Genomic DNA, 16,323 nt, shown 5'->3' on the forward strand with positions numbered 1-16,323 from the left:
ATTTCTTCAGCCTTACCTTGATTCTATTTCGGCGAGGAAAGGGGGGCAGAGAACATGCATCTTATCCCACTAGGTGGAAAACGTGTGTGAAATGCAGTGTATGGTTGACGAGCCAGGATCTGAACAACGAAAACCTACACACAACAGTCCACAATGATAAACAACAAATACATTGCACAAAGGGCCATAGAAATGTATGCATGCCTGTTTTGTATGTGTAGTGATTTTCTGTTTGAAGACGGCCTGTGGAAAACCTAGTCTAGTGCTACAACCTCCATCATCATCATCATTATCTTCAGCCTCATTTATTTCTTCTCTCTTGTCCAATGGCTGAGCCAAATAGTTGCCTTGCTACTGCTGGCCACCAGCTGGGGCCCTGGCAGTGAATCCAAGATGAGTCTCAGCTATAAAAGCCAATGCCTTGGCTAGCTCAGTGATCAGTGCAGGACAGCCAAATGGACTGCTTGTTCTGCAAATAAGCAGGGGGGAGGACAGGACTGGAGCAGCCTTAGGGAACTTCCTAGTATTCAGCTTTACATCCTGTGCTCCCCCTGCATCTCCTAGGCAGTGGAAAAGTCCTATTTTGGAGTCCTCCTGCCCACTACCTGGGGAACAGAATTAAGTCACAACTATGGTGAACAGCTTTAATTTGTGCACTCGGACTGCAAGGACTTGAGAATTGTTGATGTATTACAAAACAGACGAGCATGAGACAGGACACGGATCAGTGATAGAGCATCTGCTTTGCATGCAGAAGGTTCCAAGTTCAATCTCCAACTAGGACAGTGCTCTGCAACTAGGACAGTGCTCTGCAAAGCCAGTGTAGAAAATACTGAGCAGGATGGACCAATGGTCAGAGTAAGTAGAAGGCAACTTCCTATGTTCCAGACCGGCTTGCATATGTGAAAAGGAAAAAGGAAAAAATATTTTGGGCATTCTTGATTTCTCAAATTACACAGCTTAAAAAAACAACGAACAAGTGAAGTCCCATTTTATATGCAACATTAAGTCAATGATATTCCAATGAGCTCCCTCTCAAATCTGTGTGTGATGCTAGCTGTGAGATCTTACGCTACTCATGCAACTCCATGTCACAAAGCTGGAGCATACATCTAGGAAAAAACCTCAATCTTTGTCATATGAGCACCTGTTGCCTAAATAAGCTCTTTGTCCTCAACAGCAATTCTGTGCCAGTGATTCCTCTTTTTTGAACCTGCAATCACCCTTTTTCCTTCAATCTGTAGTGAGCAGTTAGTGCCCCCTCCCTCCATAGGAGTGTCATTTCTGCTTACATTTTAAATAATTCCCATTATAAGATTTGTCATCTGTGTTCCAGACATCCATTCACTAGTCTTAAGCAAATTGTGATTTGTTTTTTTTTCAGCAAAACCGAACAATTTTGCTCGGGAAAGATGAGATTAAATAACAACAATGGATCTCAGAAGAATGAACTGTAGTCTCTTTATTGTTAGCCAATGAATGTTATCCAAAATAATAGGTGTTATTAACTGTAGCTTAATTTTACAACACAAAAGATGCTAAGAAGGGGAGGGGAAGAAGAGGGGAAGCGTGTTGAAAATTCCTTCACCAAGTTATTTTCTTAATGCCTCTGCATCAATATGTGTTTCCTCAACAGTTGGTGACAACCATCACCATCACTTTGTTCACAGTGAAAAACCTCATTACAGATGTTAATTCCTGGTTGCTTAGAAAAAAGTCACACAGTTTTATATATATGGATTAGATCCATTTTAAACTCTAATCTATACATTGTATATTATGAACAGCAAATCTAACTCGTATTTCCCCCCCTTACACTGATAGTCTGGCATTGTCAATGCACGAACACACATTTCAGGGAAGAGCCATACACTGCATTCCATTTGCTATGGCAAAATATTTTGAACACTTTGGACATATAGGTCTCATGATTTGCTGCATGAAAATGTGCAAGGCATCTGCCCAATTTCTCTGACTGCAAGCAAAAGTGCCCAGGGCAAACATTTGAGCATGTGCACAGCTTTTGCACACCCGTGCAAGGAAAATCAGCTACCAGTGTCTCTGTGTTCCTTTCATGATGTCCTCTCTCCAAGATCTCCCTTAAATTTAAGGGTGGGGTGGGGGACAACCCTCAAGAAGGTTCAATAAGGAATCCTTATTAAAGGATATTTAATAAAATGGCAATTTTAAATAGGGAAGTGTAAATTTTGAGTGCATAATACCAAAAGGTTAGCTGAACCATCCTCAGGGAAAGCAGGGCTTTCTCCCAACTACTAATTAAAGAGTTATAAAAATGGTGCGTAATTTCATTCATAAACATGGTCCTCAAAAGTCAACATGCCAACTAATCATCCCAAAGAGCATTAGATAAGGGTGATTCAGCAATAGTTCTAAACATACATTCAATATTCCCTGACTGTATGCTGAACTTCAGCCTAAATGTTTGTTCATAGAACTCATTTGCCCCTGTTCTGCCACAATTCCTGTAACTGGACTCCCTGAAAAGCGCATATATATATATATATATGTGTGTGTGTGTGTGTGTGTGCGCGCGCAATTCCCTTGCATCTTCAGTTATCATGGAAGGAACAACCTTGATGTGTAAGTGGGCCCTCAAAGCAAGTACAAGGCAGCATTGTTTTATGCAGGCTTCATTAAGAAATGAGCCTCAGAGCAACGTTAATTTAGTACAAAGGAACCCAAGACCCAGAAAACATGCTCAAATGTTTCACACCCTCTCAGTGGATCATATACCAGTTCCAGGTTACATTTTTTAAAAAATGGAAGATACATGGTGCAGAATTTTACTCAACAAAAAGGCAGCTGAACACTGTTTGAATACTACAAATCTATGCTGCAATAGAACAAAATATTTAAAGAGTAAAGGCTCCTAGATTTGTGTAGTGTTTAGCTATGCAGAAACCTAGCATAATGCAGTTTGCGTTTCTATATGGTGTTTGAAAGACCAGTCATCATGCATATCGTAGTGAGGTAGGCTAGTGTCCCCTCCATGGGACTGATGTTTTCATATGCTCCCTTGCCAGAAAGGTCCAGGTTTCCCACATTGCAATTCATATGACAGCTTACAAAATGCAAGGAGAAGCCAGAGCAGGGGCGGGGGACCGGAGCCCTCCAGATGTTATTGAACCAGGCAGCTCCCATCTTTCCTAGCCATGCTTGCTGGGGCTGATGAGAGTTGTAGTTCATCTGGAGGGCCAAAGGTTACCTATCCCTGTCTTAAAGAGTGTCTCATTTTCCTACTTTTATCTGAAGAACTGAAGACTTCAGCAAAACAGACCTATAAGCAAAAGACTTTCTACAGGTTAATGTTCCACTTTTTTTTTTAAGGGGGGAAAAAGGTATGCTGGAACAGCTACCTGCCATCTAGACCTTTGTGAACAGGCAGGCAAAGAAAACCATCAATGATGACAGGACGTGAAACACCAAAGAACTCCACCTAACAGAAGAAAAACAACACCCCGTAACCCCTGATAAATTAAGCAAGTTCTTGCAAATTCACTAAAATGAAAAAAGAAAAGAAAAATCCAAAGTGCACCCATGCCAAAAACTGTGGCCAGTTATAAGGTAAAAGCTAGTGTTCTTTCAAATCATTCCTGTTTAGGTTAACAGCTTTGTCAGAGTAAGATGGTGCTACTCCTCCAGAGGACCAAGAATAAAAAAAAACACGTGATATGAGATCATGGAGATGTGACCACCACCTCTCCCAGAGAGCCAGAGCGGACAGGCTGCCTTATTGTTGAACGGCTTTCATGAAATGAGTTTTAACCACAAACTGGTATAAATGCTTTGGCAAGGTGGGGTGTGTTCCTTTCAGAAAGGCCTGCATTTCTCTGCTGGTGGTTCAAGCTTAATGAAGAACATATATGCAAAGTAACAGCTCTCACATTGCTTCAAATTCATCAATGCGCTGCTTCGTATTGCCTTGCCGGATCTGTCGAAGTGTCTTGTATTTATCGCGGCCGGCTTTAACGTTCTCCGCATGAAGGACATCGTTCTGGGTCTTCTTGGTGTCGTCTCTGGCTTGGGCCAGCTCAGAACTCAGGGCCTGTTGAACAAAAGGATTGCCGATTTAAACACTGCCAGTTCTGTCAAGTTCGACATTTCGTTTGCGGTACAGGATTAATCTTCCAACCAAACAGCCAGAATGTATACATACATAAAACAAAGGGGTATACATGTGCAAAAGAGGAGATGATATATTCTTGTTCCTTTAGTGGACTATTTTCATTAAATTCAACTTAAAACAAGGTTTGGAATATTTTTTTCTGGAGAACAGTTATCAGTTTCTCATGTATAGCTCCTCAATCACATATTCTTAGAAAGAATTGCAACAGAAGGGGACATAACGTGGTACAGAGAAGCAGACATATTGTATTAACTTTTGTTCACTGTTTGCCAGATTCACCGCTCAGGCCAACCTATGATACAGCAAAACATAGGCAGGTTAAGCTTTTTTTTAATTTTTTTAATTACATTTGGTTTAGTGAACATTCTGTTCGTGCAAGGATTTCTACTTGCACAACAAAGCATCCCCCCCATCCTCCTGTGTGTCCCAAAATCTGTTCTAGAAGTTCCCCATATCCTCTGGCACAAATTTGGGAAGGGAGACTGCAAAGGGGGGGGGGAGTCTTGTTACAGAAGTAGAAATTCTTGCTCTGATGGGACACCTTAGTTGACTACCCATCATGCTCTACTAAACTAACTTAGATTTACCTATCAGATGAAGGAATCATCTGCTTCTGTATTGTATGGATTTATCCTTCAGAATGATGATCTGTACAACAGCATTGCCAGGAAACTCACTTACTGGTTCTGATTGCCTTCCAAAGTAAATGGTGTCTCTTCATGCATTATTAAAGGGGCCTAAAGGCCGCCGGAAAGGAAGCTCAGCAGAATGGCCCCCTCCAAGAGCTTCAATTAAGATGGAATCTGATCTTAGCTTTCAAAAGGCTGTGTTAACTAGCTTAATGCTCAAAATCCAAAGAGAATAAAAGCAACATTTGCGCTCTGTGGTATGAATTTGCATATAAAGGAACTTGCTTGTGTTGGGCATTATGAGCATTTTGTTATTTTCACATGGGGCTGCAGTACCTAGTTCCAAAACAAAATTTGTAAAGCAGCACAAGAGACAAACTGAACGACACTGTTCTCCCGACTGCATTTTCCAAAATACAGGCCACATCACAAAAATATGTTTCTTTTAATCAGAAGGAGAATGTCTAGATGTGTGGAGGGATATATTATGAATTTTTGCAAAGCAGTATGTACTGTGCCCAGGGCCCACTGAAGCAAATGGCTTCCTCTGCAAGTTGAGCAGGAACGTCCCCTCACACCCACACCAAGATGGGATCGATAGGGAGTCATTTCAAAGGCTTTGCAGGGGACTACAGTGCAAAGCAAATAGAATACAGTGCAAAGCAAATAGACAAATAGAAGGGGAAGAAATGGAGGCAGTGAGAGATTTTACTTTCTTGGGCTCCATGATCACTGCAGATGGTGACAGCAGCCACGAAATTAAAAGACGCCTGCTTCTTGGGAGAAGGGCAATGACAGGCCTAGACAGCATCTTAAAAAGCAGAGACATCACCTTGCCAACAAAGGTCCGTATAGTTAAAGCCACGGTTTTCCCAGTAGTGATGTATGGAAGTGAGAGCTGGACCATAAAGAAGGCTGATCGCCGAAGAATTGATGCTTTTGAATTATGGTGCTGGAGAAGACTCTTGAGAGTCCCATGGACTGCAAGAAGATCAAACGCATCCATTCTTAAGGAAATCAGCCCTGAGTGCTCACTGGAAGGACAGATCGTGAAGCTGAGGCTCCAATAGTTTGGCCACCTCATGAGAAGAGAAGACTCCCTGGAGAATACACTGATGCTGGGAAAGATGGAGGGCACAAGGAGAAGGGGGCAACAGAGGACGAGATGGTTGGATAGTGTTTTTGAGGTTACCATCATGAGTTTGACCAAACTGCGGGAGGTAGTGGAGGACAGGAGTGCCTGGCGTGCTCTGGTCCATGGGGTCACGAAGAGTCGGACACGACTAAACGACTAAACAACAACAACAGTGCAAAGCAAGGCTGAGCATGCTGAAACCAGCAGAGAGCTTTTTGGTTTGTGGCCTATGTTATATGCCTCTGTAATTCTTCATTACCTGGAGCTGTTTCTTTACACGTTCATTCTTCTGCGTTTCTGTTACACGCTCTTCCTCACTCCTGTGATTCACAACGCCATCAGAAGCCAATTCAGCACTGGCCTCTGCATTATTCTCATCCTGTTCATCATGTTCATTTTCCGTGGGAGGAATTACAGGGGGAGGCGGAGGAGGTGGCGGAGGAGGAGCAGACATCACAGTCTTCAGCTCTTCTTTGGTCTTCTCCAGATCTTCTTGGGCTGCAAAGGCCTAAAAGGTAGTCATGAGGATTAGTCAACACGCTCCGCAAACAACCAAAATCTCCCAGCCTTATACTTTAATGAGATTGGTGTCAATGAGATTGAACCAACTTAGCCTGTCATTCCTTTAACATGTTTACAGGCCACAGAATATATGCTTAAAATTACTTTGAAAGTCTCAAGAGAGGACCAGAAGTCAACTCAAGCAGCTCCGCACACCTTTCTGAATACCAAGTCAGCTGCTGTCAACTAATATAAAGGAACTGTGATACATCCCTAGACCCCAAGTATTCATTAAAATGATTAACCCAAACAGCATTTTCAGAAGACTCTTAACAGCTTTCCCTGTCTCTAGGAGAAAAGTAGGATACCTATTTAGGATGAGATTTCAGAAAAGCATAAGAAGTAGGTACAGATAAGCTCATGAAGACATTTGTTTACCTCCTGGGGTTGGATGAATCTATATTCCATCAAGTCAATCTGCCTTCTAGCCAGAGATAAGTAGAAAGCACAGGACATATGTGAGTCCAAGTATTGCTCTCATCTCACACTGGGGCAAGGAGTATTGTAAGCATGCAGAAGATTTTAAAAAGCATTTTCCAGCAGAGAATTTGGCACCCGATGCTGGGAAATGCCTTGTTCTCAGCTCTGGCATGCAGTTCAGAATGCTTTGCCCATTCACAAATCCCAGCTTTAATACATTAAAAATAATTACTTTGTGCTGCCATTCTGAAGCTTCTTCTTCTTTCTTCTTCTTGGCCTCCTCCAAAAGTGCAATCTTAGCAGTGAATTCCGCAAGTTCTGCCGCCTAGGAAGTAAGATGAAAAAGTTATTAGCTCTAAGGCAACATCATGTATTGGTCTGCATTAAAGATGAAGCTGTAAAGAAATCTTAGTCACCTTTTCATAAGCTTTGTATAATGAACAGGCAACCGTTCAAAACTAAAATAGCTAGACAAATAAGAAAATAACCAAACCACTTTGGTGGTTTGGTTATTTTCTTATTAACCAAGCCACTTAATATTCCCTTAATACTGACCAGTTAATTCCCCAAGAGCAATATAATAAAAATAAATTTTAAAAAATGAGCCTGGTTATCATGTGACTCCAAAACTTGGGGGAAAAATAGTCATGAGGGCATCCTTTGGAGAAAGTATTTCATAAGGATAGTGCCACCATTTGAATGGTGGTGGTTTAAGGAATATCTGAACTTAATATTAACAAGATGGTAGAATGGATCCAGAGACATGTAATGGAGTTGGTGGAAACAGACTTCCTCAGTCCACCCCCCACAACCTGGTTGGAGAGGTTCCCCTAAGGTCGGGGTACTTTGCCAAAAGTGATGGGCTATAGCAAGAAGGGTTGAGAGGATCCCCAAAATGAGAGAGGCAACCTTGGTGAGTGGAGAGAAGTCAGCTTCTACCTGCCCTGTTATGTGTGCTTTGGTTTGGATGCAACCTAGTGGATTGTTGACTCAAAATGCAACATACACCTTTCTCTCCCCACAGCACAGTACATAGCTATACGGGGAGAGAAAGTACGTGCATCTACCTTTTTTGTACTTAGATGACATCATGCAATTATGAACCTGCATGGTTTTCTTAATACCGTTTCCTCTTTGGATGCCAGAATTTTAACAAACTCCTTGAAAACAATACATCCTAACATAATCAGGCACATGTAACGTCTTACCAGCTGCTCCTGATTTTTCATTTGGTCAGCAGCCTGTTTCGCCAGAGCAGCTTTTGCCTCTTCTGCAGCTCTCCGATCCTTTTCCAGGCGCTCTGCTTCCTCTTTTGCTTTCTTCCTCTCCTGATCCAGCTCTAGGGCTCGTCTCGTCTGTTCTTCCAATTCTATGCAGAAGTTTAGAAAAGATCAGATAAATAAAAGGCAGTCAGACTGTGTTACACCAAGTCAATAAAACTAAATATTTCCAACACTGAATATTAAAGAGTTCTCTGTTATTTTTCTTAAGAACAAGAACAGAAGGTCTCAATTGCTTTCAATGGAGATTGCCTAGGACAAGGGTGGGAAACCTTTTTGACCCAGTGGGCAGATCTTCATCTAAAACCCCATGGATCAGCTCTGAGAGGCAGTTCGCAGCAGAGTTTGGTGGAGGTAGTAACCAAGCAGGAATGAATTTCCCAGCCATAAACCAATGGAGAGGGGAGTTCAATCCTAATTTATGCCAAGTTCAACAGACCTAGGATTACATGTCTTCCAACTTGTTTTACACTGCAACTCATACACAGAATTATAGAATCATCGAATTGTAAAGTTGGAAGGTACCCAACCCCCTGCAATGCAGGAATCTCAACTAAAACATACATGTGAGATGGCCATCCAACACATGAGATTATAATCTGTCAATTTTACATTGTACAGTGGTACCTCTACTTCCGGTTACGTATCCTTCAGGATACGTACATGGCAAACCCGGAAGTATTTTTCCAGGTTTCACCGCGCGTACATGGGCAGAAGCGCTCTACACACTGTGAGCATGTGCAGAAGCGGCATCTCCGGTTGCAGAAACCTCGGTACCCGACCGGAGCTCCGGAACGGATCCTGTCCGCAACTGGAGGTACCACTGTAATGGAATATTCCAATGTTTTCTCCACTTGACCATGTTGGCAGGAACTTACTCTTGTGAAAGGATGCAAAAGGACGCATTTCACTTAATTTCTTTTATAGATATTCAAGAGAACAGAGCAATACTTTACTGCCCAGACTGCAAAAAGAACTGGCTCTCATACAAATCCACTAACCGTCAAAACTGTTCACATTTTTCTCAGGAGGAATTATAAAAGCATCAGGTATAAAAGCCAAAGAAAGCTCAAATGCAAGCCAGTTTCCCAAATACATGGCAGCTGTGATAGCTCAGTAGGCACACAAACCATAGCAGTAAGGACGAAAGCTCAGAGAACATGCTTTGCACACAAGAAGGCCCCTGGGTCAATCCCAGGCAAATGAAACAGATGATAAGCCCTCTTTCTGGGATGTTGGAGTGCCATTATCAGTCAAAATACGCAGTACTAGGCTAAATGAACAGTTAGTCTGGCGTGAAAAAAGTTCCCATTCTCAGGCGTCTGTGTCTAATTTTAAAGGCCCTAGATTTGCACATGCTTCTGGAAAAAAGCTTTACGATATTTGACATTTTTCTCATTTACATTTTTTTGGGAGACTTAGGTTTTTGTAATCTTCCCAAGTATTCTGACTTGCACTGTGCAAAGTATAAGCCTTAGGCACTCAGATTCCCTCCCTGACATCGTTTGGGCACTTCCATAGTATGCATTTGGCTTTTGTGGGTGAGTTCTTTGGGTTCCCAGGTGCATTCACTACATCATTTATTTGTTGCAGCACACTGCAGTTCTCACAGAGCACCCAGTGTGGGAATTACTGCCTTCAGTGTCTTAATGCAAACTATTAAAAGAGATGAAAGAACATTAAAATGTTAGGAACTGCAAGAAGTCACTCCATTCAATAGCTGTGCTATGATTCAGAAAGTGAAGCACAAAAAGAGTAATTGGCTGCGCTAGAGAAATCTATGCAAAATCCTGCAAAAGCTATTATGTTTAATGATATAAAGACTTTAACCTTAAAGAGCAGAAACACGTCTGAAGTAAATCCAATTTAACTGTACTTTTCTAGCAGACTGTAAAATAGAACACCTCACTATGGAAGTGGGTTTATATCTATTACATTTTTTGCATGCTTCTTCCCTTCATTTCCTTTATCTGTTTTTCCTGACAGAGCCAACAGCTAGTTCTGAAACTAAAGCTTACTGCACACCTAGTGGCAGAATATAAATGATTTACCACTACATAACTGAATTTGATTTTAATCTAAGCTGGTATTTCTTATAAAGTGACGGTCCGCAATAAGGTTTAGACACTGCAAATTTGTACTCTTCACAATGTCACATAAGGTCTGTGTGCCACTGTCCATAAACTGCACTCAAGCAAAAAGGAACCAAAGGAAAAAGGGACACAACAATGTACAGGTAACTCACAACTTACGTTCACTTAAGTTGCATGCATTCAGTTTTATGTGCTTGCCAATGGTTTTTTTTTGGGGGGGGCAGACATTCAGGGGGAAAAAGACTTTGGCAATCCCACCCGCCACTGAACCCAATGTGTCTTGACTATACATGGTTTTGGCTTCATAAAATCACGTATTTTGAGAGTTGCCTCTAGTTTAAAATATGATGCAAGTTAAATTAGTGTATTGTTAAGCTAGCTGCTAACTTCCTTACATGATGTAATAAGCAATGTAACATAATAAACCTAACAGACACACAAACTTAATATTTATTGAAGGAAATAGATGTGATGAACATGCTCACCTTTTTGGGCCTTCATCGTCTGTTCTTCAATTTGTCTTAGCCGTTCCATCAACTCTTCCTTTTCACGCTCTATTCTTTCCTTCTCTTTTTCTGCTATTTCCCTTTTCCTTTTCTCATTTTCTAGTTGTGCCCTAAATTAAATAAATGCCAACATCAACATAGCAGAGGAGCAAGTGATTTTCATTCTGAGTTTACAGCGCATCCATCAAAATCCATTTACCCAAACATGCCAAATTTATTCTCACAATACAAGTCACAACATGATATGCTAGGTGGAAGCCCTGCAGCAATAATAAAAATAAAAGGTTTGTTCTGGCAGATGATCTCAAAGTTGTATCCTAAGTGTCTAAAAAAAACAAGGTGAAAGCTGGAATGAAACAAAATAGGCAAACCTGGGAGACCTCTGGGAGACCTCTGGTTGGCCACTGTGAGTACATAATGCTGGACTAGAGGAGTCATTGGTCTGATCCACCAGGGTGCTTATGTTCTACACATCAATCAAGTACCTACAAAACTTCAATCTATCAGGTAGTAACCCATAGGATAACACAATATTAGGTACTTCACAAAACAATTTAAAAGACAACAAACAAAGTGACCCAAAACTGTGACGCTTAAGTATCTGCTCCTCACCTCTACCTAGACTCTTTGCACACTGGCAGTATATAGTAGCTAACTCATGGTAACATCCAAGTGGCAATTACATATTTGTCTGCATTCACTAACAGCAGCTGCAGTGTTACTATTTAGTTTACTTAGTGCAAATCTTCTGAAATCACTGTGGAAACATGCGGTAAACATGCCAGTACATGCTGCTTGTTTTTCCCCAAAGCATCTGTACTCTAGCAGAGTCCAATTAAGCAGGCAGCCTGCTGTCAGTGAACTTTGCTGGAGGACAAATCCAATTGTGACACAAAGCTGGATAAGGACATGAGCTTTCCTAGACACTACCCAGGGCTAAAGAAAACCAGGGGTTTTGACAAACACCCTTTCTTTCTCTCTATATAATTCATGAAACCAATTTGTCATTGCTTAGAACTGGTGTGCATCCATGTGTAAAGTACGATACCAAGACAACAACAGTTTCCACTACTGGCACTGATTTAATAGGAGTAATATCTGTTTTTAGAGAATTCTGTCCATGAGGGCAAAAATAGAACTTAATATTTTTTCCTCCTTAAGTCTGCCTCTAGGTCACATGTGCTAGAGTGTTTTTGTTTGTCTGTCTGAAGTTATGAATGACAAAAGAATTCCAACTACTGTTCATACCCAGTTGTCAACATCATACCTCTCCATCTGTTTTTGGTGTTTTTCTTCCCTAGCCTGGGCCTTCATCTGTTGAACTTCAATTGTATCTGGCTTTCTCCTCCTCATGTACAGCTCGTGATTTCCCATACACAGTGCCAATATCCGCTTATTAATTCTCAGACGTGGTGCATAAAACACAAAATCCTAATAAAAAAATTAAGTTATTGAAATCCCATTTATGTTCTAGGAACACATGCTTGTTAGGAATATGGACACTCTTAGCTTCTTCTTAATGAGATTCTAACTTCTTAAATAGACAGCGTAACACTTTCACTTCCAATGAAGCAATCTTTGGGACTAGTCATTAGCTGTTCCAGAACCGATCAATAAATGACTTGGAATTAGGTGTGATCAGTGAAAGAACTGACACCAAAGCATTAAGAATGATTAAATCCCAACGAAAGAGGGAAAAACTCTAAAAGGTTCTTTGAACTTGGTGACTGTAACAGGCTGGCAGAGGAAACAGGATTTTGAAAGTTATGTACTTTGGAGGCAGGGAAAAGAAAATTCCAGGCATGGATTAGCTCCAACCCTACAGCGAACAATTAAACAATGTAAGTGAGAAATTCCAACACAAATATTAACAAAAATTACATTAGTTAAGCAAGAAACTACTCTCCAAACTTTGGAGAGTTAAGAGCTAGAGAGGAAGGGGTTACAGATGTGTCCTATATTGATAGTTCAGGTCTAAAAAAGGAATTAAAAATATTTACTCACAGGGGCCTTTTTGTCGATGGGTTTTATCACAAACTTTTTGTCATTAAATGAAATATTTCTGATTTCACTCCAAGGAAAGCCGATCTTGGGAGTCAACCTTTAGCAAACACAAAAGAATCCTTAGTCACACACACTTTGTGAACAACCACAGTAAAACAAACTTAAGTTATAGGGTGAAAGGACAGTGTGCAATTTTATCTACCTCTGTCCAACAGGCAGGACCACTCATTTAACAGGTTTTTCTCTACCCACAATAGCATCTACAGCTCAGTTTCCGAAGAGCACACAATTAAAAACAATGTACATCAAACTCTATTAAGGAGGATGATCCATGAACAGTTCTTCAGGAATACTGAAACAGTTTTAATATTACTTACTTATCATCATGTTCATAAATATTTAAACCCAAAGCATCAACACCAAGCCATAATTCAGTTCCCTTTTTGTTCTTTATTTCAAAATAGTTGACTCCATACATTTCCAAATCTTGTGCAATTTTGAGGTACTCCATCATAGAATCCTCCCTGATCAATGAAAAGAACATAATTGAAAACCAGATAAAATGCAAACTTCTGTTGTAACTGTATAGGCAGAAGTAGTAAGGATCATGCGCCCAATCTTACCAATTGTATCCTTAACTAAGTCTGAAGTGGGTTAACTGTGCACTTTCATCCATTGATTCCAATCGGATTTACAGCCCAATTCTATACATTATAATTTGCATCTCCCACCAATTTCAATGGGACATAATCCTAAGTATATGCAGATAGAACTGTAGCCCTAACAGAGGCCGATTACTACATAATAGATTGGACCCACTGTGCTTATATTTATATTTTTATGATAGATTTAGAACAGAAGCAGGGAAAAGTAGCAAAAAGTTAAGCTAGTTATGTACAGAAGTAAGCTAAAACAGCTCTTTGGAGTAATATGTTTCAGTTACCAGCACTTCTTCTGTCTGTAGGATATATTAATTAATTAAAAGCAAGCTAAATTCAAAAGAAACGGGCTAACTATACCAGGGAACTTACCTTAACATCCCTCTGTGCTCTTCATGCCAGTTTTGTATTCTTTCTTCCCACTGCTCTTTTGTCAATTTATGCTGTTCCAAAACGCTGTCAAAATAAAGAATAATCATGAAAAGAGTACCCTACTATTTATTTTATTTTTACACAAAAGTTAAAATCAGCGGCACCTTTCTAGATTTAAATTTATTTTTATTTAACAAAATTTATACACCACTTGATTGTAGCAAAACCTCTATGCAGTTTACAAGAAGTAAATTCGAATATGTTGCAATACTCTTCCCTTTCCCTGTATTCACAGCCTGCAGGGAAGCTTACAACTATTAAAAAACAGTTAAGTAAATTAAAATACTAAACTGAAGACCACAATGAAACAAAACTAATTATAAACAGCAACAGTAAACAAGAACAATGTGTGTAGCACCAATTGTATTCAACTCCTTAAAAAATGCCAACAAATTTCAACAACAAAAGAAATCATAAACTCTGTACTTAAGGTGTGAATGCTAGAATGGGGCTTGCGCATCTGACAACTGGCTTGGCAGGACTTTGACTTATGCTACTAGTCAAGCTAGTTAAGAAAATCAGGTAGTATCTAACTAGTGCAACAAGTTCCACTATTGTGAGGAGATTCAGCTGTGCAATGGAATTTCCCTGCTCTCTCCTCTCCCTGTACACCCCATAAATCTGCTTGGGATTGTCATAAGAACCCCAGGAACATATTTAGAGGCCACACAGAGAGATGAGAAGAAGGGGAATATCCACTGCTCAGCCAACATTCCTTGCAGTAGCAGAAGTTAGTTGGATACTGCCCACAGTTTCTGGGATGGAGATGCATATTTTTAAATTTCCAAATTGAAGACCAATGGTGTAGGCCACCAGACAAGCTTTCATATTAAAGTTATACACTGTACCAATAGAATTTGCCAGACTTTTGATGCACCATATAAGTTTCTTACCGCTGGGGAAGAAGTCTGTCATTGGCCAAATATCCTAGCTTATGTATCTCTTTATTGTAATCTCCATACTTGGCTTGAACAGCATAAGAAGCTAGCAGAACAGCAGTTTCAGGAGGACAATAGATTTCATCATTTAAGATGGCTTCTTTTACTTGCAGAAAAAACAGTCTCTGGGTTATTTCTTGAATCAACTCTTCAGACACATCCTCAGGAAAAAACTTTGCCCTGAATTTGAACTGAAGAGGATTTTCTTTCCTTACATCTTGCTGTGTTACCTGAAAAGGAGTTTGCAGAAGGGTAAAGAGAATATGAGAGTATTGGGAAAGCAATCTAGTCACCAGTTGTTACATACTGTAATTCAACTCTAGGAAGCACAACATTGAAGGACTTGTGATTCACACAGACATCTAAATAATTAATTGTGAATTAGGAAAACATGACAGCTTTCAGAGGCTACATAAAGCCATTTAAAGTCCTTATTGTATCCCTGTGTTACTCCAATTTTCATTATACAAATTCAGTTCTGAAGACCTACACAGCAGGCTGATTTAGGAAAATCAACCTTGCATTCAAAGATGTACACAACATAGCAGTGGTTTTAAAAGTTTATCCGCAAAAAGTCTCTTGCACAGGATTGCCAGATATTGATGAGCTAATGAGCATCATGTACACCAGATTTCTCAAGTAAAGTGCACTAATTGATATCTGGCAAGCTTCCGTGTGTGTATCTGAGAGGTTTACCAAGAACTGCACAAAAAGATTTTTTAAATCCTAATGTTTGATAACAATGCAAGAAAAGGAATAATAGTTGCAGTATATATTCAAGTGGTCTGCTTTTTCATAAATAGCACATCAGGATTTCCCATTCCACTAACCCCCCCCCCCCAAAAAAAAGACAACCAGTGGGTTCTCGGTTCAAACTTTTCCTTTAAAAAAAACTATGGCAAACTTTGGGGTTCTTCCAAACTAGTGGATGCCTCCCATCCTGTTTTTCCTCAGTAGAGCGCACATCTTTAGAGGGGAGCAAGGGGGAATGTCCCCCCCACACACACACCTAATGAGCTATCACCTCACATTTCTCTGCTTTCATTTAAAAAGAGCAACTTGAACCTGGCATGTGATAAAATGTACTGGAGCTATTCTTCTTATTTTCTGTGAGAAACCAGCCAGTTTGCCCCTCCCTCTATAAAAAAAAATCCTGCAGAAGCCCCTGCACAGGGCTGCAATCCTGTCAGCACTAGCCAGTGATGTTTGCATTAGAATAATTTGTAACGTATGAGAGAAGAATGTCAAACCCTTCTCTTACCATTTTTGCTGCACCCCATCTCAAGTGCCTCAAAAGAACTAATGAGTTGAAAGACAAAAACAACTAGAATTATTGCCTTAGAGCAAAGTAGAAAGAACTCAGAGAACCTGAACAGACGTTATTCTACCTGGCTTCAAGCACACCCACAGGAGATCCCTGTCCAAACTCTGTTTCCACCCTCAGCTCCTCTCACTGCAGGGAGAAATATTTGATTAAACTGATCCCACACTTATTAGAACATAGCTCTTCCAGATTGCA

General features: G+C 40.3%; 1 protein-coding gene across 4 annotated transcripts in view; it reads right to left on the reverse strand.

The window, feature by feature from the left end:
- Positions 1-1,447: 1,447 nt before the first annotated feature.
- RDX (radixin) overlaps positions 1,448-16,323 on the reverse strand; it is a 33,939-nt gene continuing 19,063 nt past the window's right edge. For 2 of the 4 annotated variants that reach the window (XM_028726250.2, XM_028726251.2), the window contains 10 exons: positions 14,760-15,034; positions 13,807-13,890; positions 13,153-13,299; positions 12,776-12,872; positions 12,039-12,202; positions 10,751-10,881; positions 8,101-8,261; positions 7,125-7,217; positions 6,171-6,419; positions 1,448-4,066 (listed from right to left, as the gene is read on the reverse strand). In XM_028726250.2, the coding sequence (XP_028582083.1) occupies positions 3,902-4,066; positions 6,171-6,419; positions 7,125-7,217; positions 8,101-8,261; positions 10,751-10,881; positions 12,039-12,202; positions 12,776-12,872; positions 13,153-13,299; positions 13,807-13,890; positions 14,760-15,034 (1,566 nt within the window). In that variant the 3' untranslated portion in view covers positions 1,448-3,901. Of the gene's footprint in view, positions 4,067-6,170; positions 6,420-7,124; positions 7,218-8,100; positions 8,262-10,750; positions 10,882-12,038; positions 12,203-12,775; positions 12,873-13,152; positions 13,300-13,806; positions 13,891-14,759; positions 15,035-16,065; positions 16,104-16,323 lie in introns of all 4 variants that reach the window. The other 2 variants (XM_028726254.2, XM_028726253.2) reach the window with 2 other exon arrangements.

Source organism: Podarcis muralis, chromosome 4 (assembly GCF_964188315.1).
Source record: "Podarcis muralis chromosome 4, rPodMur119.hap1.1, whole genome shotgun sequence".
Lineage (NCBI taxonomy): Eukaryota > Metazoa > Chordata > Lepidosauria > Squamata > Lacertidae > Podarcis > Podarcis muralis.